This window comes from Miniopterus natalensis, chromosome 6 (assembly GCF_054644295.1).
Source record: "Miniopterus natalensis isolate mMinNat1 chromosome 6, mMinNat1.hap1, whole genome shotgun sequence".
Classification (NCBI taxonomy): Eukaryota; Metazoa; Chordata; class Mammalia; order Chiroptera; family Miniopteridae; genus Miniopterus; species Miniopterus natalensis.
This window is the reverse complement of record NC_142086.1, coordinates 26,883,509-26,910,547: the sequence shown is the minus strand read 5'-3', so window position 1 is coordinate 26,910,547 and position 27,039 is coordinate 26,883,509. Positions and strand designations below refer to the sequence as shown.

Below are 27,039 nucleotides of genomic sequence, written 5' to 3'. Positions count from 1 at the left end.
ACATAGCCTTGGTGAGTAATGGAATGGAAGCGTGTACATGGTACAGAAGAAGGCATGAAAGAGGGTGTTTTGTGGGTTTTCTGAGGCTCCTCCGAAGGCCCACCTGCCAAAACTATGCACATTCTTCCCCAAACCTACCATGGTATGTGCAGTATTGACAATGACAGTTAATCATTTGGAAAAAAATGAATTATTTCTAGAAAGCACACACACCATTTTGGTGTTACTTAGAAAAGCATAATTTCTTAACTATTATATTAACATAGATTTATTTGTGCTTTAAAAAAATGGGACACACAATATGTGTATGTTTTGATGAGAAGATAATTTAAAGTTTAGGTCATGGGACACAGCCCCTCAAGGACAGACTGTAGATCGTATATTCAGAAGCACCCCGATAGTGGACCAGCATGTGGAGGGCACAAGCTAAAAGTGACTAGGGCTTGTCCTGACCAGATTTATTAAAAACGGTGTTATTATTCACTGTGTCCCTTAAACCTAGGTTACTAATTAAACAACACGTATTTATTAGACACATTTCTCCCACTTTGTGTTTTTATAATAAGGCCTTTTGGAGTCAAATCAAGACCACCCTCCTCTTTGCTAAGACTGGTTGAGGATTTCCACGTGCCCTGTTGCCAGCAAGACATCACACAAGTGCAGGAAGGAAAAAAACTGAAAATTGAGGTTTCTAATATTGATGCTCAGGCAAGTAGCTGATTTTCCTTCTGCCCTTCCCATGCGAGATTGCTTTAGGTTGCTGTGAGGATATTTGTCTCCTCTGTTCTCTTTAGACAGCTCACCAGTTCCTTCTCTCATTCCAGGACAGCTGGTGCTAACTACCTCCTTAATGTTTCTTTAATCAACTCCATCAGTTTTCCTTCCATCCCTGCCTTAAGCAAATGAGGGAAAAAATGAAAGTTTCTAAGAGTTTAAAAGAGTAAAGTTCAAGAGAGGCTAAATGATGACTCAGCATCATTAAATACCAACAAAATTCAAGGCAACAATTGGACTCTAGATTTGTCTCCAGGTCCCCTATATCCTCACTACACAAAGATCGATCAAAGCCAGATGGGAGGGGGATCAGGGAATGGGTGAGAACCGTGAAGGATTAAGAAGGATCACCAGTTGTAAAAACATGGGAATGTAAAGTACAGCATGGGAAATATAGTCAATAATGTTGTAATAATCATGTGGGTACTAGACTTATCAGAGTGATGGTCACTTTGTAAGTTATGTAAAATGTCTAATCACTGTGTTGTACACCTGACACTAATATAATATTGTATGTCAACTATAGTTTACTTTTTTAATTTTTATAAAACTCAAATAAATAAAGTACATTTTTTAAAAAGATTAATCAAAGAATGATTTTCATTTTTACACCATGTTCACATTGCATCTTTGAATGGTAATTACAACTCAATTGTTGCTACAATCTACAATGTTTTCTTCTCATTGACAAAAAAAATATGTAGGCAAGGTTCTTGAAAGAGAAGTTTATTGATAATGAAAATGGCACAATTATATACATGAGAAGGAAAGACCCTCTTATATACATAAAGGCTTCTAAATTTTTTATTTCTAATTAGCTAGCCTTAAGACGAGAGCATTTCAAAAAAAACCAGTACAGTAGCATGAACTTATCTGATCCATTGTTTAGCTAAAACATCATTATAAACAAACTGAAAAGGAAAAATCTTTCATTATCTATACCCCATATTGAACACGATCACTTCAGAAACATCACATAGTCCTGCTACATAAATAATTATGCCTTTGTTCTTTGATATTATGGTTACTTTTTTCCCATTTATGGCCTTAGACTCTAAAGAAATAACTAAATATGGGGGCGAGGGAAGCCAGGAGAAGGAATCATTTAATCTAGTCTGTAGTCATAAATTGTGTGAGTGAGGGGAGCCGTGTAACCTGTGTCTTATTAACTCATAGGAGTGCTAGAAGGTTTTAAAAAATGCATGAGTCAAGGAAATTTCCAGGCAGATGCTCTACATCATCACTCACCCCTGGTCCTCACCCCCCTTCCCAGCCCCGGCCAGGATCTGTTGTAGAACACAATGCAATTAATTGATGTGAGGGTTGTGACCTTCACATCTTCTTTCTGCATTTATTTTACACGTGGGAATAGAATGAGCTAGGATCCATGACTCTTGCAGCTGGATTATAAATGAGGAAGGCTGGCCCCACCCATTCCTTCTGGTAATTGTTAAAAACATTTTAAGGGGAAGAATAAAATTGACCCATATTTTTCTTGGCTAAAACATCTCAATTTAATAAAAATGGGTTATTCTCCTAAATCAGCTATTTCCTTATGGAATAACTATGTTGCCACCACTTCCCATTTCAAAATGAAAATTCAATTCACAGGCTGATAGATGACAAAATATCCATTAGAGAAAACATGGGGATGACACCAAGATGCTGTATCAGCTGCCGAAAAAACATGGGATGGAAGGCAAACTTATAAAGCAGGCATGCAAGTGAGTAATTAGATCAGGTACCATATTTGAGCCAACACAGTTTTAGAGCCTACAAAGAATATTTGTGCAGTTTCCATCTTTTTTTCAGAAGTAATATTAAGTCAGGGATGTTTAACTACATTACAATTCACTATGTGGTAAAAGCGGAGGAGGGAGGTGGGAAGCAGCCAACTCATGGTGACCAGACACTGCAGAAGGAAAAAGAAAGAAGAGGTGGGAATAAAATCAGGTAAAGTGAGTGGGACTTTAGGACGCATAAATGTGAACACATGCCCTTAAAACACTGCCATGATGGAAATGGAATCCTACTTACAAATAAATTCCCCTTTTCCCAGAACCCGTGAAAATAAGAATCGTGTATAAACACTCAACTATAAAGGCTGTATGTGTCTACAAGATTCCAAAGCACCTTATGAATCAAAAAAAAAAAAAAAAAGTTTGGGTTATTTACCATGCACTTTTAGGGTATTTTATTGTTTTCAAATAAGGTGATGGTCTTACTATTATATTACTAGGTCAATGAGAATGTTCTAATAATCAGGACATTTTATTCCTCAATCATGCAGCCTAAGAGGAGAGTTTAGCCTAATACTTTTAAATGACTACATGCCATTAAATTACCTTGGGGAGTAAGGTTTTTAAAAGAACCTCTTTCTATTTCTAAGAATCTGGGTTTTTAAGTTTTGTTTGTTAATTTGGGGTTGTTTTTTTTTAGATTCTACATATAAGTGAAACCATACAGTATTTGTCTTTCTCTGTCTGACTTATTTCACTGACCATAATACCTGCTGAAGGGAAACAGAGTGGATAACATTGTGGTAAGTTTTCATGGTAACAGATGATTACTAGAATTTGTGGAGTGATCACATTGTAAGGTATAAAAATGTCAAATCACTATATTGTACACCTGAAACTAATATAACTACTATATATTATATACTAATTATATGTAATTTTTTTTTAAGTTCTTTCTGGGTAGCTTGACCTGTCAGACTGATAGCTCCTCTAGCCCTTCACTTTGAACATAAGTGGATCTTCAGCATGGAAACTGATTCTCTGATCCACCCCACTATGGTTCAGCCACAGCACAGGTAGGGCAACAGTCTTTATTCCTGGGCTGAGGCCTCCAGGTGTCTCCCTAAGGGTTTAGGACTTCCTTTCTTCTTCTACTTAATAGGTGTGGAGCAGATATTCATGTAGAGCTAAGTAAATTTACTCTCACATGAAAAGGTCATTCAAAAGAAAATCAAAGACAGAGACCTGTCAGAATTCTCAAATCCCCTCCTCACCGCCTGGCTTCCAGAAAACAGCAATAATCCTTCAGCTACGTTCGGGATTTTCCCAAGTATTCCCCACAGTGACCTGCTATGGTCTCCCTTTATGTCCACCTAGGACTCTGACAGCAAGCAGACATTCAAAAGGAGGCATTCTAGGTTAATTTGTGATAAAACAAATTTTCTTTTTGAGGATTAAAGATAGCAGCAGACTGAGTGGAAGCTACACCACTGATACTCTCCCGGGACCAAACTGGAATTACAACTAAAATATAGAAAAACCATCCTGAAAACCAACTGAAGACAAGCTGGAGAGCACCCTCATTACCAAGGAGGAATAGTGGAGACCACATAGAGATTGATAGGAAGTGCAGAGGACCGAGAGGGCTGGCTGGGCTCCCACAGGCAGCAGCTGAAGGTCTGGAGGGATAGCCTAGCTGTGGGGGGTTCCACTGAGGACTCTGGGGCCTAAACCCCAGGCTGAACTTCCCAGCCAAGAGCACCAGAACTGAGAAAGGTGCCCACACAACATCTGCCTGTGAAAAGCAGCAGAGGTTCTGTCTGCCAGGGAGAGGCAGCTGGAACTGCAGGCACCCTCTTAAAGAGCCAACACACAGTTTCATGTGCAGCCGCTCACCCGGGGCTCCAGCAGAGGGAGGATAGAGTGGACTGGAGCTGTGTGAGGAGAAGATGGGTTTGTGGACTCCAGAGATTGAGATCAGAAGGCACCCATCTGGATTCCTGTGCCAAGTTATTCCCCCATACTACAGAGGACATCTTTCTCAGGCAGACATTTACCTTCCAACTAGCTTTTGCCTGAGAGGGAAGCAATTGCCCTATCCTGATGGAAAACCTCTCCCCCTACCCAGAGGAGTTTCTATAGCCTGAGGCTCATTAAGAGACTGATAACAATCAGCCACCCCACCTGGTGGAGTTTGTAGAGCCTGAGGCTCATTAAGACACTGAGAATAATAATCAGCCTGCAGGCAGAGACAGACCTCAGAGTGCTTTGAGTCTTTGCCTGATCTGCTTCTGGACCCAGGCCTTGGAAAAGCAGACTTTGGTATGCATCTTGGTCCTGTCCAAACGCACCCAGCCCCAAAAGAGGGGACCTAAAGCCCTGGGTTGTTGATAGCTCCAAACAGGATACTCAAGGCCAGTCACAAACAGCATCTGACATTGGCCTGCACCAGAGACCCTCCAAAAAGACTGAGAGTCCTAGCAGATCCACCTAATACATAGAAACAAACCCAAATAAGCAGCCAAAATGGGAAGACCAAAAAAAAAAAAAAAGCCCCAAATGAAAGAACAAGAGAAGTCTCCAGAAAAGAGCTCAATGAAATGGAGATAAGCAATCTCTCAGATATAGAATTCAGAATACTAATTGTAAGGATGCTCAACAGCATAAAAAAAGATATGGAAACTATGAAAAATGACCAGTCAGAAATAAATAATGACATAGCAGAAATAAAGAATACATTGGAAGGAATAAACATCAGATTAGAGGAAGCTGAGGATCGGATCAGTGAATTAGAAGACAAGGTAGACAAAAATCACTCAATCAGAGACCCAAAAACAATTAAAAACCAGGAGGACAGTCTAAGGGAGCTGTAGGACAACATGCAACATAACAATATTTGCATCATAGGAGAGCCAAAAGAGGTCTAAAGTAAGCAAGGGTTAGAGAACCTGTTTAAAGAAATAATGGCAGAAAACTTCCCTAACCGGTGAAGGGAAAATGTCACACAAGTTCAGGGGGCACAAAAAGTCCCAAACAAGAAGAACCCAAAGAGTCCCACACCCAGGCACATCATAATTAAAATGCCAAAAATTCAAGACAATGGGAGAATCTTAAAGAAGCTAAAGAAAAGCAATCTGCTACTTACAAAGGAGCTCCCATAGGCTTTCAGCTGACTTCTGATCAGAAACTCTACAGGCCAGAAGGGAATGGCATGAAGTAGTCAAAGTAATGCAAAATAAGTATCTGAAACCAAGACTATCCAGCAAGGCTATCATTTAAAATAGATGGTAAAATAAAGAGATTCCCAGACAAAAAAGGCTAAAGGCGTTTACCACTACCAAACCAGCATTGCAGGAAATGTTAAAGGGACTGCTGTAAGAAGTAGAAATAGAGAGAGAGAGAAACATAGGCATAAAGAAATAAAACCGCACTAGATAAGTATCTATCAATAATAACCTTAAATATAAATGGATTAAATGCTCCAATAAAAAGACATAGGGTGTCTGAGTAGATAAGTAAACATGACCCAAATAAATGCTGTCTACAAGAGACCCACCTCAGAACAAAAGACTCACATAGGATGAGAGTGAAGGGATGGAAATTTTTTTTCTACACAAATAGAAATGAAAAAAAAGCGGGGGTAGCAATACTCATATCAGACAAAATAGACTTCAAAATGAAGACTGTAACGAGGTAAGTTAGGTCACTACAAATACTAAAGGGATCAATCCAGCAAGAGGATATAACTCTGATAAACATATATGCACCCAATATAGGAGCATCTAAATTTATTTAAAAACTTCTAGAGGACTTTAAGGGAGAGATTGACAGCAATACAGTCATAGTCAGGGGCTTTAATACCCCACTGATTTCACTGGATAGGTCTTCCAGACAAAAAATTAACAAGGAAACAGTGACCCTAAATGACACATTAGATCAGATGGATTTAACTGACATTTACAGAAAACATTCCACCCCAAAGCTGCAGAATATATATTCTTCTCAAGTGCACATGGGAACACTCTCAAAGATAGACCACATGTTAGGACACAAAACAAGTCCAAGAAGATTGAAATCATATCAAGCATCTTCTCAGACCACAATGGCATGAAATTAGAAATCAACTACAGTAAAAACACTAAAAATCATTCAAACACATGGAGGCTAAATAGCATGTTATTAAACAATGAATGGGTTACCAAAGAGATCAAGAAAGAAATAAAAAACTTCCTGGAAATACATGAAAATGAACTCACAACCACCCCAAACCTATGGGACACAATGAAAGCAGTCCTGAGAGGGAAGATCATAGCACTATAGGCCTACCTCAAGAAACAAGAAAAACTTCTAATAGGCTCTCTAATCCTACAACTTAAAAACTTAGAAAGAGGAAAACAAGAAAAGCTCAGAGTAAGTAGAAAAAATGAAATAATAAAGATCAGAGCAGAAATAAATGACAGAGAGACTAAAAAACAATACAAAAGATCAATGAAACCAAAAGCTCATTCTTTGAAAAAATAAACAAGAAAGAAAGAAAAAATTAACAAGATCGATGAGCCTTTAGCCCAATGCATCAAGAAACAAAGAGGACCCAAATAAACAAAATCAGAAATGAAAGAGGTGAAGTCACACTGACCCAACAAAAATACAAAGGATTGTAAAAAAAAAATACTATGAACAATTATATGCCACCAAGCTCAACAACCTGGATGAAATGGACAAATTCATAGAAAAATACAACCCGCCAAAACTCAATCAGGAAGAGTAAGAAAACCTGAATAGGCCAATAATTGCTGATGAAGTTGAAGCAGTAATAAAATTTCCCAGCACACAAAAGCCCTGGGCCGGTCAACTTCACAGGGTAGTTTTAGCAAACATTCAAAGAAAAATGAGCACCTATCCTCCTCAAACTATTCCAAAAAATCCAAGAGGAAGGAACACATCCAAGCTCTTTTTACGAGGCCAGCATTAGCCTAATTCCAAAACCAGATAAAGACACTACAAAGAAAGAGAATTACAGGCCAGTATCCCTAATGAACATAGATGCTAAAATCCTCAACAAAATATTAGCAAATCGGGTCCGGCAATATATTAAAAAGATCATACACAATGACCAAGTGGGATTTATTCCAGGGATGCTAGGCTGGTACAATATTCTCAAATGAATAAACATGATACATTACATAAACAAATTGAAGGATAAAAATCACATGATCATATCAATAGATGCAGAAAAAGCATTTGGCAGAATCCAACACCCATTTTTGATAAAAACTCTCAGAAAAGTGGGAATAAAGGGATCATACCTCAACATAATAAAGGCCATATATGACAAACCTACAGCTGACATCATACTCAATGGGCAAACACTAAAAGCATTTCCCCTGAGAACAGGAACAAGACAGGGTTGTCCACTTTCACCAGTCTCATTCAACATAGTACTGGAAGTCCTAGCCACAGCGATTAGACAAGAAGAAGAAAACATAAAAGGTATCCAAATTGGAAAGGAGGAAGTAAAACTGTCATTATTTGCAGATGGCATGATATTGTACATAGAAAATCCTAAAGACTCCACCAAAAAACTACTAGATTTAATAAATGAATTCAGCAAAGTAGCAGAATACAAAATTAACACCCAGAAATCGATGTCATTTTTATACACCAAAAATGTACTCTCAGAAAGAGAAACTAAAAAAACAATCCCATTTACCATTGCAACAAAAAAATTAAGATACTTAGGAATAAACTTAACCAAGGAGGTAAAGACGTGTACTCGGAAAACTACAGAACTTTGCAAAAAGAGATAAAGGAAGATATAAACAAGTAGAAGAATATACCATGTTCATGGATTGGAAGAATCAACATCATTAAAATGTCCATACTACCCAAAGCAATCTATAAATTTAATGCAATCCCTATTAAAACACCAACAGTATATTTCACAGATCTAGAACAAACACTTTGAAAATTTATATGGAATCAAAAAAGACCCCACATAGCCACGGCAATTTTGAGAAGGAAGAACAAGGTTTATGAGATCACAATACCAGACATCAAGTTATACTACAAAGCCACTGTAATCAAAACAGCCTGGTGCTGGCACAAGAACAGACATATAGATCAATGGAACAGAACAGAGAACCCAAAAATCGACCCAAGCTATTACACTCAATTAATATTTGACAAAGGAGGCAAGAACATACAATGGAGTAAAGACAGTCTCTTCAATAAATGGTATTGGGAAAATTGGACAGGTACATGCAAAAAAAATCAAACTAGACCACTAACTTACACCATACACAAAAATTAACTCAAAATGAATAAAAGACTTAAATGTAAGACAAGAAGCCATAAAAATCCTAGAGTAAAACACAGGCAGCAAAATCTCAGACATCTCTCTTAGCAATCAGTTTGCCAATACATCTCTTGGGGCAAGAGAAACAAAGGAGAAAAACAAATGGGAATACATCAAAATAAAAAGCTTCTGCACATCAAAAGAAACCATCAACAAAACGAAAAGGGAGCCCACTGTATGGGAGAACATATTTGCCAATGACACATCTGATAAAGGGCTAATATCCAAAATATATAAGGAACTCATACAACTTAACAAAAGGAAGACAACCCAATTTAAAAAATGGGCAAAGGACCTAAATAGACGCTTCTCCAAAGAGGACATACAGATGGCCAAGAGACATATGAAAAAAATGCTCAAAGTCACTAACCATCAGAGAGATGCAAATTAAAACCATAATGAGGTATCACTTCACACCTGTCAGAGTGGCTGCCATCAACAAATCAACAAATGACAAGTACTGGTGAAGGTGTGGAGAAAAGGGAACCCTAGTACACTGCTGGTGGGAATGCAAACTGGTGCAGCCACTATGGAAAACAGTATGGAGTTTCCTCAAAAAAATTAAAAATTGAACTGCCATTTGACCCAGTAATCCCACTTCTAGGAATATATCCTAAGAAACCCCAAACACCAATCAGAAAGAACTTATGCACCTCTATGTTCATAGCAGCACAATTTACAATAGCTAATATCTGGAAACAGCCCAAGTGCCCATCAGATGAGTGGATAAAAAAGCTGTGGGACATTTACACCATGGAGTACTACACAGCTGTAAAGAGGCTCTTGTACCCTTTGGGACAGTATAGATGGACCTGGAGAAAGTTATGCTAAGTGAAATAAGCCAGGCAGAGAAAGATAAACATCACATCTCACTTATACGTGGAATCTAAAGAACTTAATAAACTGGTGGACAGAAATGATTCAATGACATGGAAGCATGGATCAGACTGACTAATCTCAGAGGGATGGAGGAGGGCAGGTGGGTGAAGGGGGAGAGATTAACCAAAGAATTTATATGCATAACCCAAGGACACAGACAATGGTGTGGTGAGGGACTGGGGAGGGGGTGGGGCAGGGTGGAATGGGTCAATTGGGAGAAAAAGGGACATCTGTAATATTTTAAACAAAAATTTTTAAAAAATAAAAAAAGGATCTCTTATCCTTTGGGACAGCATGGATGGAATTGAAGAGTATTATTCTAAGCAAAATAAGCCAGTCAGAGAAAGGCAAGTATCACATGATCTTACTCCTTTGTGGAATATAATAACAAAATAAACTGATGAATAAAATAGATCCAGAGACACAGAAGCATGGAACAGGCTGAGGGAACTCAGAGGGAAGGTGGGGGTGGGGGAGTGGGTGCGGAGAGATTAATCAAAGAATGTATATGCTTATATACATAACCCATGGAGACAGACATTGGTATGGTGAAGCCCTGAGGGTGGGGTGGATATGGGGTGGAGGGGTTCAATGGGGGGGAAAAGGGGACATCTGTAATACTTTCAACAATAAAGATAAATTTTTAAAATTTTTCTTTTTTATCTAACACAAATAAGTTTAGGGGGAAAAATTTAAAGCTAAACAGAAATCCTCGGAAGTTTCACAAATAAAATCAAGCACTTAGTAGTAACAAATATCATTAACATTTATCAATTGCCTTTCAAATGGGCCCAGCAAAAAATGTCCCAGCCGTAGCTTGTACCTATGCTGAAGTTATAGAGAATTCATTGTGAGTAGGGAAAGAAAGGAAATAACTGAGATAAGGGCACTGCCTTCACACATACACACACATAACCTGTTACCATGCAAAATACCTGGATATCTTCAAGGCTTTCAATAGCTTTACTGTGGCATGTACTCAGCCCAGAGATTTAGTTTAGTTTCTGGTGTCCTCATCATGAGTGAAATTGGCAGTTACCAAGTTAAAAAAAAAAATAATAAGTGAACCAAGTATTTTATCTTATGGTCAATTTATCCCTAGTCAGGAAGAAATTAAAATGTGCCAGATTGCTTTTGGCAAAATGAAGACATAAAATACCCTTATCAATAATAACTTAAGTGCAGATGTAATTTAATATTAACAGTGATGATTATTTGGCCGTCTCCTCTCCCTGTCCAAACTTACCTGCTCAAAAACATGCTAGAGAGAAACTGGGTAAATACTAATTCAGTTAAAATTTATATAAGATGTGAACTTCTCCTACCTATAAAATTAAAAAGATATTTAATTGCAGTAAGTCCTGTCATGTTTCATGTAAGCAGAAATTAATTTAGACATGAGTTATTACACAAAACAGAAGTCATCCAAATGAGCTAATCTATATTACGTGAGGTAGTTAAATGCTGTTTCCCAAATTAAAATACCAGAAACTAGAGAAGATCCAGGATTTGAAGCAGGGTCAGAGAACCCATTAGTTCTGACTCAGTCCGCCCATCAATCAGCAAAGTATATATTCTCAGTGCTATGGCCTTGACCAAACCCTCACTCCCTCCCTGTCCATGATTAAATTCATCTTTAGTCTAACGGAATCCTCTAAATTTTACACATATGTATTGTCCTTAACAGCTAAAAAAAAAGAAAAAGAAAAAAAAACAGGATACTGAGATAGTTAACACAACAATACTGTGATTTTGATTAATACACTCAGGAAATTCAAAACTCTGGCAGAAGCATCAAGTACAGGTCTAACTATACTGCAGCAAAAAAGTTGCTTTTTCTTCAGCAGTTCGATCCCCCCCAAAACTTAATATTTTATTTAGACAAATGTCTGACTATAAATGATACTGACACTACTTCAAAGGCTTCTCATTCCATCTGACAACAGCAAGCAAGCTATGAAATATTTGCTTACTAAGCCTGCCTTCTCCTGTAATAGTCTCACCGTCTCTTCCTCCCGGGAGCCCTGAGGCACAGTTATGGAGAGGCGCCCTCGCCCTCGGAGATTCAGAAGCAGACAGCATTGCTTGCCCAGCGCACACCCAGGCCCGGCTGCTCTCTTCCAGAATGCTTTCTAAACTTACACAGTTTTGAACTTCTTTAAATACAGCTTACATATAAAATTTTTTTGTAAGTATAAACATTGTCATATCTCTTAACTACATTCTAAAATTTTAAACTGGAATAAAATTTTTCTGCCCCAAATTTAATGTTTTTTAATAAAATACTCTTCTCCCCACAGAGTTCTAAATGCAGGTTAATAAAGTGATACAGGTAACAAGGGATCTCTCTCTTCTCTAGGCTTCTAATCAGTTCCACAGTAGGAGTTTTCATTAAAGCTCTTCCCTGCCAGGAAAAAAAACCAAAAGCACAATTAGTTGAAAAAGCAGACTGTACTTTGAAATGCTCTTTTCCTGTAATTCATTGCCAAGCTTTGTTCCTAAAACCACCCATACTCTGTATTTGCTTTCTTTACAGGAAAGTTATCCTGCACTTTGCTAAGTTTAAAAAAAAAAAAAAAAAAAATCCTTCTCCACAATGACCATGTAATGCTTCTATTAAATCCTAAATCAAGTCCATTAACATTATCTTGGGCTATGGGTAAAATGCTGAGATTAAGTGAAACTGAAAATGTCGGATGGATTATGTGCCTAACATTTTTTCAATACCGTCTTCTCAATAAACATCCCTCTGAAGATTATAGTGCCTGTGTGAACTTCCTTTTGTTTCACTGATCTTCTTTTTTAAGTCTTCTGTTACATGGATTTTTTTTTTCTGTGTATGTTAATGGCAGACAGTTTACCAGCAGAAACTGAAGCAATATAGTCAATCTGTCGTCCCCTTATAGGTTCCCCTGAATCCTTTCTTTGAGTCTCCTAGCCTAGATCAGATGCATTTTTAGTTCAGGAAACATATTCAGGCAGGTGGCTCTGAGGGGCTTGTAAGAAGACTTAGGGAAGAAAAAAACGTCAGTCATGTTCTTTCTGTTAGACAACACTGGAATGGAGCCATCAGTCATCTGCTGGCTAGAGATGCCAGGATGAGTGGGTATCCTGGTTTAAAAGGCAGACTCCTGGTAATATTGTTCTAACAGTGTTCAGAAAGGTTGGCAGCAGCTCCCAAGGTTGGCAGCAGCTCCCAGGGGCTAAGTCAGATAGAGATTTTTAAAGGCATCTCCACCATGCATGTGGAATTAGAAAAGTATCTTCCTCAGTTTCCTTAGGTGTCAATTTATCCCTTCCCATCAGAGAGGAATCGTGAGTGAGGGGCTGCCTATCAGAGAAAAGGGATTTGGAATGAAAGGGCAGAGGCTCCAGTCAGGGTCAGGGGTGTCATCCTGACCCTTTATCAATTTCTTCTACAAGCTTGAATGAATTGCTCTGGTTTTTCTCTTTCAAAAGCCAGGTGAAGATATCTGGCCTGGGTGGAAACCATCCACAAGGAAGCACCTTTGTGAGGGCAGCATTAGGAGCAAAAATAAAAGCCAAGCCCAACTGGTGTGGCTTGGTTGGTTGGGCATCGTCCTGTGCACTGAAGGGTTGCGGGTTCAATTCATAGTCAAGGCACATGCCCAGGCTGAGGGCTTGATCGCCAGTGGGGGACATGCAGGAGGCAGCCGATCGATTATGCTCTCACATCAATGTTTCTCTCTCTCCCTCTCCCTTCCTCTCTCTCTAAAAAAATCAATAAAAATAATTTTTAAAACCCTGCAGCCTGTTTAAAAAGTATATAAAATAAAATAAAAAATAATAAGAGACAAATTATAATTCCAACACACTACGTTCAATTAATGCCCATAATGGTCTCTTTATAAGATAGTTTACTTTTGTAACCTAAGTCTGTTTACGGAACAAAAGGAAAAAAAGCTACTGACACTTGTCCAAAACGCATGCTGAGGAAAGCAAGTGGAAAGATAGAGTGAAATGTAATATGAGCTCGATAGAGGCAAGGGATACACTTTAATGAGATTTGTGTAATTGAAAGCATAGTGCAAAGTATCAATAGAGATACTTAAATGTAAGGATTTATGGTTACTCAAATGCTTCTCATAGAAACTGTCTATGAAAAATGTTTTAGAGCATTAGCTCATGGATGGTACCTATGGTAATAAGAGAGAAAATATGACACAGCCCGGAAGCTCTAGAACACATAGTGTCTTCATTTTAAATTTTCTCTGCCATTTGCTATTGCTGTGATCTTGAGTAAGTCCCTTCATCTCTCCAAGGCTTCTTTTCCTCATTTATAAAAGTTAAATAAGAAACATTCTACTTATAAAGCCATTATGAGAAATAAATGAGGTAATCTGTGTCAAAATGTAACCGTAAAGAACTCAACAAACATTGGTTATCATCTGAACAGGCACTATGTGCTGCCACTGGAGGCTCCCCTCTAAAGCAAGTGGTTTAGAACCTGAGAAGGGGCTCTGTTGCTAATGCTTACATTTGATGTTCTCTCACAAAAGCTGCAAACTCAGGATCATTGGCATACAATTCCAAAATTCTCATTCTTTCTTGAATTTCCTTTAAAAGAAAAGGAGGCCATACATTGCATTAGAAAAACCTCAACTGTCTTTTAAAAGGAGTCCTAATTTTTATAAGGAATTGTGGCTCTCTAGGCTCTCCAGGGGAGAGCTATTGGAAAGAATGGCCTTTTCAGAGAAGTTGAAGGTCTGGATGCTACATGAACTGCTCAGAATAACTCAGACATATTTCTAAGGAAGAGGGGAGGAGGGAACATTTGCTAATAATGGAGAAAGAAACCAATGGGTGGGCAAGAAGGTATAGGTCAGATTTATATAACTTCTGTGTATTACATCAACTAGGAAATATCATGAAGGAAAAGCTAATCAGGAAATACTTCTCATCTTTTCTTGAAGCTCACGTACACACACACACACACACACACACACACACACACACCAGCAGCCGCTAAGCAACAACAGAAAAGCAAGGTTTCCTACCTCTCTGGAAAGCCCACTGTTCTCATACACCTGTCTGATTTCTTCCCTGCTCAGACCACCAATCGCCTCTCCTTGTGCAGCACTGTAGAAGGGACGAGGAGAGGGTCCCTCAAACTGCTGGATTCCCCCCATATGGCTTTCACACGCTGGGTTGTACTTTACAGCATCTTCCATGGGTGAGCGGCTAGCAGGCTGCCTGCTGGAGCCACAAAAAGAAAAGCAGGTTTGATTCAGGTGCTCAACTACTTGGAAGACTATTTACTTCTACTAAGATTTCTGTTGGGGAAGAAAAGGTGGTGAACTGATACAAATGGGGGGAGGTGACTGTGAAAAACATCCAGATCAGTCTCAAAAATTATTTATCAGGTGTTATCATTATTATCTCCTCGACCACGTGGCAAGTGCCCTGTGGAATTGTTCCATGTCTCATTCATCTTTATTTGCCCCACAATTCCTGGCACTCAATAAATGCTGACGGGAAACATGCCTGCCAATAGTGTTTCATGAAATGCATATGGCACTTGCATTCACTCCCAGAGTAGGCAAACCAAAAATCAATGTGGAACACATAGATAATTTGACAGAAATATAAATATGGGGGAACTGGGCCTCAATTAAATTCAATTCAGGTCTACAAATATTTACTAAGCATTGATTATGTGCCTAAGATGGTTCTAGATAGTAATGATATAAAGAATTTGTTGGAATACCTCTCCAGAATGAGCTTATAGTCTAATAAAAAAGTCAGACTCAATAAAAAGCATTAAGAACAATGTCGGAAGCATGTCCTGGGTGCTCTAGGAACCTAGGAGAGGTGCCTCCTTAGCAAACTGAGGGGAGAGAAGGTAACCTAGACCTAAACCAGTAGCTCTTACAGACTATAGAAGCACAAAGGCAAAGTACAACCGGGGACTGTAATCACATAACAACCCAAAAGGTCCTTGGATTGCTAGTCTAGCAAGTAGAACAGGTTATATTTTCTCCATTAATGAAGTTACACTTAACTAAAAGAAAACCAGATTTCATTTCTTGTCAGATTCTTATCTAGATTTAAAACTGGAATGAGCCAAAAGGCAACAAACTAACAGATCTGGCCCTCACACAAGGGTCTCACCTTATCTCCCTCAGCCCTCCCCAGCATGACACAGGCATCTGGGCCATACTCAATGATGCCATTCCTTCAGTGTGCCTTGAGATTCATTCATGCCTTTCTAACTTTGCTCATGTTCATTCAACTAGCTAGAAAGTGTCCCACCCCAGCCACAGTAAATATCTACTCTTCTGTCCAGCTAAATATCACAACTATCTTTAAAACTTCTAAGACTCCCTCCCCCCAGGCAAAACTAATTCATCCCTCATCCAGGCCCCTTAGCATTTTATTCATACTGCTGCTTGTGTCTGTTTCCAATCTGACAACCTTCAAGGACAGGGCCCATGTTTCCATTCAACTTTATAACTTTCTTCCCTCCACCCAGATCCCTATCCAGCAGCTGACACAGAGTTAGTACTATATGAATGAATAAAAGGAACGTTTCATTCCACCAGAGAGCAATTGTCTTTATTTACCTAAAGGGCCTCTCTCTTTTTCTCCTAGCATTCCGAGCTTGAAGAGTCCTGATGAGGAAGAAGATGATGGCAGAAGAGACGAGAAGTCCAGCCACAGAGGCGATGGTGATACCTATCACCAAGGGCTCGGACACAAACTCCTCACAGTGCTCCCCTCGGTACCACCAGTTCTCACCCACCCGGCACCTGTAATGAGAAGTGACCGAGTCTCAGAGTGGAATCACTCTGCTGAAAGGAATAATCAGCAGCAGAAGCTAAGGCGGGACCGTGGAAAGGCAAAGAAAGAAATGCTGACCACACAAGGCTTCAGTAAAGAGGTAAATATACAGGTTAAATGATCGTACGATTTAAGGCCGTGCGTGATGCCTGGCACAGACCCGGGAGGTCCTCAGTGACTATGTGTAAACGATGGAATAAAAGATTGACTATGCTTAAAGGAAGTATTCTATTCAAGTTCCTTAGTTTTGGATAACAAAACAGGCCCAGAAGGAAACTGACTGGTGTGAAACCACACAGTTAGCAACAGAGCTGGATCTGGAACCCAGGTCCCCGACTCCTCATGTCCTTTCCCCACACTGCAGAGATCCTCCAAACCCAAAGGCCACGGACTTATACAAAAATATCTTCAAATCCCAGAGCAGCAAGGAAATCACTGCTTTCCCAAATAATACTAATTTCTCTGGATTTCAAGAGACTCCCTTTCCCTTTAGTTTCCTAGCTAAACATTACACTTTGACACAGAAGAGTCTGAATCAGTTCTACGTAGTTCCTCTGTTTTGGGCAGTATGCCAACATTTGGTCTTTTTCACATCCACAAATCGTCCTCGTTTGTTCTCACGTGGCTGTGGCGTGCGTGGTGGGGAGGCTGACTCCTTCTGCTTTGTTTTGAGAGAATAGGTAGGAAAGGACGGTCAGGCTACCAGTATCTGCCCATCTGTCTGCTGCATTTCCTTTGCTTCTACCTTTAAAGGAGATGGATCTCAGGTACTTAAAATGAAATGTATTTGTCATAACTTCGAAGACTTTAAATCTTTGCTTAAATTATTGTGTTTTCTTTATCTCTGAATACTCAGTAGGACCAAAAGCAGCCCAAAGCCATTGAGAACAGAATCCAAATAGAATAAAATTCCTTTGTTTTCACTTTCAGATACAAAATGTTGCTCTTATGCCAAAACCTAATTTAAGCACCAATTGCCTTACTATCCCCTCTAAGAACCACAATGCAGAAATCTCGAAGTACTCCCAGTACCCTCAGCAGGACACTATACAATGTTTTTCTCACAGCTCTCTAAGAGCCTAAAATAAAATAACCATTTGAACTTGGTATAATTCAGGCCTTTTAACTAACTCAGTCTTCACATGACAACTAGATGGTACCAATCTATTGCCTAGATATAACTTCTGTAATAAATATTGTTATGATTATCCTAAAATCACAGGTATAGACCCTTTTCCTTCAGAGGAAGTATCTACAAAATCCCTAACTACACCATACCTACAAATGGCCCCATGTCCAGGCATAATGTCACACTTCCCATCATTGAAGCAGAAGTCAGGCCGTAGGTCACAGAGGCTCTGACAGGGCAGCTCCTCCACACTCAGGTACCCAGGGTAGCATCTGCACTCTGCTTCTCCACTCCAGGGATTGACCAAACACTCAGAGAATTCATTGCATGCCTGAAACTTGCAAGGATTGGCTTGATCACCTAAAACATCAAACAAACCAGAAAATGATGCAAGGAAAGGCAAAACACAGAAGTTGGGGTGCACAAAGCTCCTCCATTAAGGCTCCCTGCTCCGAAGTACCATCTGACAACCCCTTCCCTAAACCATTAAACTACACCATCACCACCAATACCACAAAAAAATTTGGACTCATCCTAGGAATCTTTCCTAAACCGTTCAGAGGGAACACGGCCCTGACAACACCTTGATTTTAGACTTCTAGCTTTCAGAACTACGAGAGAATAAATTTGTTATTGTAAGCCACCCAGTTTGTGGTCTTTTGTTACAGCAGCCCAAGGAAACTTATACAGGGGACCACTGATAAGATGTTCATGTAACAAGGAGAGCATACAAAAGTAATGACGGATGAGCAGTTTTTACAAGGGCCCTAAACAGCACGATTCCACTGTGTATTTCCTAAGTCTTAACAGTCTTATTCTACATACATATTGTGACTTTGTGCTCAGAAAACAGAATCCTAGCCTAGCAGTGAGGTATAGGAGTGTATGTAGAGAGTGGGAAGGATGATACGGCATGGCTCCCTTTGTTGATGGAAGTTCAAGAGCTTCTGTGGGAACAAATTAGGCAAGAAACAAATCAATCTTGTCTCTAGCCAATCTTGAGTTAAAATAATATTTTAATCTGAAGGTCTTTAAAAATATACAGGTAGTAGGAAAATGCTATTTAAAAATTCTAAAACATTTGACCATCCTATGGGTATAGGAGAATGTCTGGGGGAAGGAAAATAGAATCTATAAGAGGAAAGAGATAAATGTTGCTGCCTTTTCCTCCAGACCAAGGAGAGAGACTAAGACTAATTTTTTAATCATGTAAATAAAAGACTGTAGCTTTAAAGCATTTTTTCCAATCCTTTGTGCAGGTTAAAGGTAGATGCCTAGAATAGATGGCCCTCTGTTTAAGAGTACTTTAATGACTTTATGGGGAAGCAAAGGTAGACCTGGAGCTAAGTTTGGGATAAGAGACAGGGATCTAAGTTGTAGAATGAATTATGTCTAGTTTTACAGGGGGCAGGCTAATGGAGGGATTGATGGGGACAGAAAAATGAAAATGAAGAAAACATGAAGAGGGTAGAGAAAGACAGTCAGAGTAACATAGTTGCTGGCTTGGTCCAAAAACTTGGCCAGCAAGAAATAACTTTGAAAGGGGTGCTGAGGAAGGATATTTATGCCTAATAATATTTTAAGCCATCTGCTGTGTTATGATGATACCTCCTCTGTCACCCTCATATCATAAGCAATTATCTAATAGAACCAACTACCTTGTGTTAGAGGTGCTTTGGGAAAGTGAAAAGTGGGACTGTGATCTGTATTGGGTTTTCATAAAGAACAACCACAAGGATCAAGACAAATGTGAGACTGGAAATTCAGCAAAAGGAATTCAGAGCTGGAGGTGATTAAGAGATATTTAAGTTCCCTGTTCATTCCTAGGGATATCGGGGGTGGGAAGGAAATGGGTGCAGGTTTTACACTACACATGGGAGGGGCTAATGCTAGTTCATTTGAATATTAAAGAAAAAGGTGACCCCATAAACCTGGATAACTCGGCATGCAACTCACATGTGAGTTACATACAAAATTGAGGCAAATGCACTTACTTATTGTACTTCCCTTTTTTAAAAAAGTGGATTGACTTCTGCAAAATGTTTTATAAATTATAACTGCTTGCATTTGTATGGCTAGTCAAACGCAAATATATGTTATTTGTCTAATCCTTAGAATAGCCCCATGAAATACATAGGCCAAGTAATATTATCCCCATTTAAAAATTTATTTTAAGTTTTAAATTAGAGTTGACATACAATATTATATTAGTTTCATGTGTATAACATAGTGACTAGACATTTATATAACTTATGAAGTAATCACTCCAAACATTATCCCTGTTAAATATATGAGGGACTAAGGCTCAGAGATAAAATACCTCATGTAGGGTCACACAAATGATAAATGGCAGAGCAGAGGCAAGACATCAGGCCTTCCAAATTATAATTAATTGCTTCTTCCACTACACCACATGGCAAAGAATGTGCAACAGGCCTTAGAGAACTCAAATGGCAAGAGATTTAGATATTGGAGGATTAGCCAAATCATTTTCTTCACTTACAGTGAATAATGGTCCTTCAAGGATTTCAAAAGAAACAATGTTTCTTTCTCAGTTAAAAATCAGGGTTGGCTTTGAAACCAGTTTGAGAGTTAAAGGCACTGGAGACATACAAACCCAGACATTTCCCTTACTCCTACCCAAAACCACTGTCCTCTGGTGTGTGAAAGATAAAAAAGAACAAAATCTGAGGATTGAACAGTATTCACTGCATCCAGGTCTCCAAATAAAAACAATGGTTCATTTCATTCATTCATAATATTTTTAATACCTTACATATGCAAGACACTGTCGTTGATAAAATAGATAAAGTCTCGGTCCTTGTGGATACCTCAACTGGGGATAATAGCCATTAAGCAACTATGTGCATAAATTGGCCTTGTTACAATAGTTATCATCTCTATAGCAGGAAAAGAACATGATGTTACAAGAAAAACAAGAGAGACCCAATCTAGATTATGGGTGAGTCAGTGAAAGTCTTGAGGAAGAGACATTTGAACTGAGGCATAAAGGGTGAGCAGAAGTCAGCCAAGAGGGGAAAGAGCTCCAGGCAAAGGAGACAGTATGTGCAAAGGCTTTAAGGCAAGAAAAGTTTTTTGAATCTGAGGAACTAAAAACAAGCTAATTTGACTCGGTGAGCAAAGAAGTTAGTTTCAACAGATGATATTGGGGAAGGAGATGAAGTCCAGGCCATGTGGCTATTGAACCAGAAAGTCATTGAGGTATTTCAGGCAAGAAAGTAAAATAATATGATGTATGATTTAGAAAGAGCACTCTGGCTGCTGTCTGGAGAATGGAGAGGGGAAGGGAACAAGAGAGGTAGTGGGGAAGCTAGTTCAAATGAGAGATGACAATGGTTTGGCCTAGAGTAGCGGCAGTGGGGAAAGAGAGAAGCACATAAATCTGAGATATATTTAGAATCAGAATTAATATAAGTTTAGTGAATGACTGAAAGTTGGGAGTGATGGAAACTAAGGTATCAGAATGACTTCCCAGGTTTCTGGCTTAAGTAGCTGAGTGGACACAGCTTCCGTTTATCCAGATGGGGAAGCTGAGAGGAACAGATATAGCTGGAAGGTAGTAAGATACAGAAAACAAGGGTTCACTCTTACACATCTTAATTTGATATACATAGAATACATCCAAGTTGAGATGAACAGTACATAGTTAGATATTGATTTTGGAGTTTAAAAAATAAGTCTGATCTGCATATAAAAATGTGGAAAGTTATTTACATCAATATTAGGCTTATAATAGTGGAAATGGGTGGAACAACCTAGGAAAACAATATAGAAGAGAGTCCAAATCTACTGAGCTTGGCGACAGAGAGATGTAGCAAGAACAGATCCAGTGGATAGGTAAAAGAGAGAGCCAGGTAGCATATATAGAAAAGGGAACGGGACATAAAGAAGTAAAGATAACATGTATGGACAACCCTTTTGAAAAGAGAATGATATTGATGTCCTTGGAAGAGATATCTTACTAATTATCAAGATATGGAAAATTTGCCTGACATAGTACTCTTTTACCTACAACTGTTGAATGCACCTCGACTCGGTGTAGAAGAAAATGTCTAAGAATAATTACTGGATTCCACTAAGAAACCACCAGGGTAATCAATATCATTACCTGATTCCACATCAAGGGAGTATTTATCAATAGCCAAGTTCATGGTTTGGTAGGCAGCGGTGCAAAAGTCTTCCAGAATCATGTATACAGCACTGTTGACATTAGGAGGGACAGACTTGGTGAACTTCATTCTGCTGTTCACCACAATACTGCCATTTCTGAAGTTCAGGATTTCTAAATTCTGGAATCCTGTGAGATTTGACTGGAGATAGGGAACCAGCTACAATACATGAAAAATGATCAGTTTATTGACAAAGTTTTGCATTTTGTTGAACACATGCCAAAAAAAAAAAAAACTTAAACAAACAAGGATGAACCCCTCCCCCTTTCCAAATTGCATGCTACTCACATTATTTAAACTGTTCATCAACAAAAGCATCAATTGTAACTAGCAATCTGTACTTCTCAATCCTTTCACCTAGTTCCCCAACATCCCTCCCCTCTGGCAACCATCACTATGTTCGCTGTATCTATGCGTCTGTTTGTTTTGTTTGTTCATTTATATTGTTATTTAGATTCCACATATAAGTGAAATCAAATAGCATTTGTCTTTCTCTGACTGGCTTATTTCACTTAGCATAATACCCTCTAGGTCCATCATGCTGTTGCAAATGGTAATAGTCATGGGGATGTAAAGTACATCATAGGAAATATAATCAATAATGTTGCAATAACTATGTATGGTGCCAGTTGGGTACTGGAAATATCAGGGACAACATTTTGTAACTTATTTGACTGTCTAACCACTATGCTGAAACTAATAAAAAAATAATATTGAATGTAAACTGTAATTGAAAAAAAAAATTGAAAAAAAATTTTAAGGAAAGAAAAGAGTACTGATTGTGAATTATTTGAGAGTCATGAGATTTTCATCATGATATTTTGGAACCCCATAGAACTCACAGACAATTTTAGATACCAGAGAGTTTATTTTCTCTGTTTCACTCAAAGATTACAACAGCAAAGGCATCATAGGTACCCACAAAACATTGGTCTCACAATAAACTGTGAAAAAAATCTTAAACGTGTTTCAGCCCCAGAATTCATGAATACATTCTTCAGTATCTAAGTTATCACATCACCCTCATGTCACATTTGTGTTTTCTATTTCTTGTATCCACCTGTCTTATTGTTTTCTACCAACCCTAGGCCATGATATTATTTGTGGTTGATAAAAAAAATGAGTATCTACAGCAGACCACACTTTCCTTGGCTCAGATCTTATGTGTTTGAGGGGAAAGGGGTGGTTCATACATGAATACTCACTAATGTCCATATTTCACTTCTTGTGCTTACCAATTCTAAGAATCTTTGCTCCAGGGCTTTATACTCCAAAGAGTTTTTATTAAACAGATCTTCTGAAAACATCATGTTAGTCACTCGAAGGCTAAAGAAAACCAGCAATGCTCCTGTGGTCTGCGTATGATTTGAGTCACCTCTTTTTGTGGGCCGAGCCACAATAGCCATCTCTGTGGAGTGAACACTTGTAGACATTTCCACATAACTACCAACCTTGCCATTTTCCTCTGGGATTAGCTCAGGCTGATAGTAATCTGTGCCTATCCTGTCCAGTTCTAACGAAATATCCTGTACGCCCATAATTACTTCACCCTCCATCAGGGTGGGGCTAGTGGTAGACTGTGTCATGGAAGCTTTCAACCAGAGCTTGTCAATGCTCTCTGGTGTACTTGCCAATGTGTCTCCAGACAATGTCCCTAAGGAGGAAGTTTCTGCCCAAATGACATCTGATTCTGGCATCATGGTCCACAAAGGTTGCGCATCAGGCTTCAGTGTTGAAATTTTGCTATCAAACTGTTCACGATGAGATGACTCTGTAGTTCGTTCCATATCCTGCTTTAGTAAGGGTTCTACTTGATCTGGTTTATCAGTAGAAGCAGAGATTGCTGTAGATGTCAGTAGAGGAGCTGCTTTGGTAACTGAGTAATAACCAATGTCAGGTACCTCTGGTGCGTACTTGGAGAGAATTAGAGATGCAGATTGGGTTGTGGTCTCTGAAAAGATGGGCACAGTAGGTCTGTCAAGGGGCTCTTCCTCTGCAAAGTATGTGGATCTATCAAAATGCCCATATTTTGAGTACTCAATGCTTCGGTCTGTAGAATCTATTTGGTCATCTATAACTAGTTGCTCATCTACACCCTCAGTTGGCAAAAGTGAACCCTCATCTTCCAGCCATGACTTTGACAGTAGTTCAGTGCTCTTCTCTAATGAAGTATCGCTCCATGGCCAAGTAATCAGACTCACCTTTTCCCCAGACCCTGAACCTAAGCCACTCTCAAATATGAACTCTTTTTCCATGGATGTGTCTGGCATCAAAGCGCTCACTTCTAAATGGCCTTTAACTTTGGAGGCCAAAGAGTCCAAGCCAAAAGGTGTAGTTACTTCCTGAGTAAGAAGATCTAATGTGACAGAGGAGACCAGATCTGGCGATGATGTCAACGACACCCCAGGGTCTTCCACAGATGGTATTGTTTCTTTTGGCACAGGATGGGTGAATGGACTTGAAGGCAATGGATCAATAGAAAGAAAATCTTCTGACCCTTCAACTTTGGTTAATCCTAAAAATAAAGTTTTCCATTAGTTAATCTACAGTGTTACTAAAATATATTCCCAGTCCTCCTAATAAAACCAGCTTCCTGAAAATAAAGAACTGCTGGTAGCCATATTGACAATAAATACTAAATCTAATGAAAAGGAGAAAACTCCCCAGGAATTTTATTTGTCCTTGAATTTCCACTTCCTTGTTATGTTTATCATCTACCATCCTTCAGGTTCACCTAATGTTCAAATTCCTGGACTCACTGTTTATATCTTTGTTCATCACACTCCACGTCTGAGTCACATTGCTTTTTCCTTCCCTTCCCAAAAAACACCTAAACCATCTACTTGATTTTCATTTCTGAATCTCTGCTATCACTGCCTTACTCAGGTTCCCCCCTTCTGAAGCCTAATGCAAGCTAAAAATCTCTATACCTGGCCCCTAACATTAATCCTATTAAAAGCTAGTGGGATCATCTTCTTTGATGCTCTTTGTTTACCACTCCAATATTCAAGTAAGTAAAGTAGTTATTTAAGAGTAATTTAATTACATGTTTTTAATGGAACCTTCAAAATATCTATTAATTGATCCCCACCCCAACCCACTAAGTTCATTTCCTATTATTTTTCTCCATTCCAACCAATTAAAACTGATTGCTCCCTTTCTCACACAACTTTCCTGAGACATTTCCTCCTAATGCACACAACCATGCTTTTCTATTCCTTTTCTACCCCCAGTCTCTTCCTCTCCTCAAAACCCTGTCATCTGACACAGTAAAGAAAGGAAATATGAAAAGGGAGTCGAATTTCTTACCATCTTCTAATAAGTGAGATCCAGAAGTCCTTTCCTCAGAAGCCACAGGCAAGCCAGTCTGAAGCACTGCTGGGGTGATAGAATGCAGAGTCAAGCTGCTAACCTCTAAAACCTCTGGGGTAGAACTGAGGCCCACCTTCGAGGGAAAGGCTAATTGGGGTGTAGACACTAAATCACCCAAAGGTCTCCCTGACCAGAGTTCCCTGCCAATGGTTGAGGGAGGACCAGAGCTGAAATCAAGTGGTGAAATACTGCTGGTGGTGGATTCATCTGCTGAGGGCCATTCAGCTTGAAGGGTATTATCCTAGGGGGAAAAAAAGGCTAAATCATATCATAGATAAAAATAAACATAAAAATGACTTTAACTACCACCTATCTATCGAAATTCCCAGATTTTCTAGGGACAGGAAGGCAATGTAATATTGGGGGGAAGGGGGACATGGTCTCTATACTCAAACAGATCCGTAATCAAATCCCAATTCACTACTTACTAGTTGCAAAATCTACAGAAAAACCATGTACCTCTTGAATCTCACCTGGAAAGTGGGGATAGATAAGACAACATATTTAAAAGATTCCAAAGAGAGTGAATTTGTGGAAGAAAATATTGTTTTTCTTGTTTTAGGTAATTCCTTGTCGTCTATCTTAGCTTAAATACTTTAAATACATTGACATTACTAATATCTGTAACTTGTTGTCAAAGACCCAAGCACACTGCCCACAGCAGAAAAGAACTACTAGCAATTTTATTCATCATTCTGAAAGGCATTTAATTAATTAAAGTCTTTGTTTTGATAAGAAATGCCACCATGTCAAATTAAGGTCAGGTTACCTCAAACAAATAGTGACATCTGTGAAATGACATCACACTTTCAAAATACAATTTTTCTCTTCCCAGTGACTTTTTACTAATAATAATCTTTGTTCAAATTTAGCCTCAGGAATAGAAAAGTAGACAGAAACACAATCCTTGAACATGCTAATTATTTAACCCTATGAAGGTTTGTCTGCGTAAAAAAGTTTACTAGTGATGCTGACCAATAAAACGGCCATGACATTTGGTGAGAGTTTCTATGATTTCATCTATGCTGGGTTATGAATAAAAAAACCAAGAAGTTCCATGTGCATAGAATTCATAAAATATTTCCTGGGTGAAAACGGAAGAAGAGAAAAGAACATTCTCTACCCTAAATAGCATTAAAATCAGATGGAAACTTTTTTAAAATACCAACGCCCCGGCTCCACATTCCAGATGTTCTAACCCAATTGGCCTGAGGATAATACTTTTAAAAACTCCCAAGCAGAGGATATAGCCTGATCTCGTTCTGGTCATACTAGCTCAGCCTGGGTCTTTAAAATATTTCTTTAGTTGTGCAGTGATTATATTTCCCATTAACTGAAACCTCTAAGACACCTCCCACATGTATAAACCTGCCTGAAGACTGGAATTCATGGAATAGCCACGAACAAAATGAAGCCCATGGAAACTATGAATAAGAAGCTCTGACTGTAACCCCTCCTCTCCCTCCAGGAGATCCCTGCCAGTAGTGATGAATTTTCATTGCCATACGCTCTCGAGCCTCATATGCTTTTTAAATGAAAGCACACAATTTTATGGTGGCTAACTACAGTTCAGTCTATATATCCATTAAATAAAACAGAACTTACTGGCCTATGAAGAGATTCAACCCAATGTCATGGCCTAATTCCATCAAGGGCCTGTGAGAGGAAGCTTTAGACAGCACACTCTCCCAGTCACGAGGGAGGGAACGAACCACTGGGCATGTCCTGACTCATCCCTTCTTCCAGTGACAAATGCACTGGAGAGGTAACAACAGTAGATCAGTGGGTATATGTAGAGAT

At 38.9% G+C, this 27,039-nt stretch overlaps 1 protein-coding gene across 1 annotated transcript in view; it reads right to left on the bottom strand.

Annotated features, from left to right (window-relative positions):
• Positions 1–14,241: 14,241 nt before the first annotated feature.
• IMPG2 (interphotoreceptor matrix proteoglycan 2) overlaps positions 14,242–27,039 on the bottom strand; it is a 56,603-nt gene continuing 43,805 nt past the window's right edge. Inside the window, exons 13-19 of the mRNA XM_087817857.1 lie at positions 25,177–25,480; positions 23,103–24,382; positions 21,807–22,026; positions 17,827–18,037; positions 16,332–16,517; positions 14,766–14,964; positions 14,242–14,325 (exon numbers count right to left, since the gene is read on the bottom strand). Of these exons, the coding sequence (XP_087673983.1) occupies positions 14,242–14,325; positions 14,766–14,964; positions 16,332–16,517; positions 17,827–18,037; positions 21,807–22,026; positions 23,103–24,382; positions 25,177–25,480 (2,484 nt within the window). The remainder of the gene's footprint in view (positions 14,326–14,765; positions 14,965–16,331; positions 16,518–17,826; positions 18,038–21,806; positions 22,027–23,102; positions 24,383–25,176; positions 25,481–27,039) is intronic.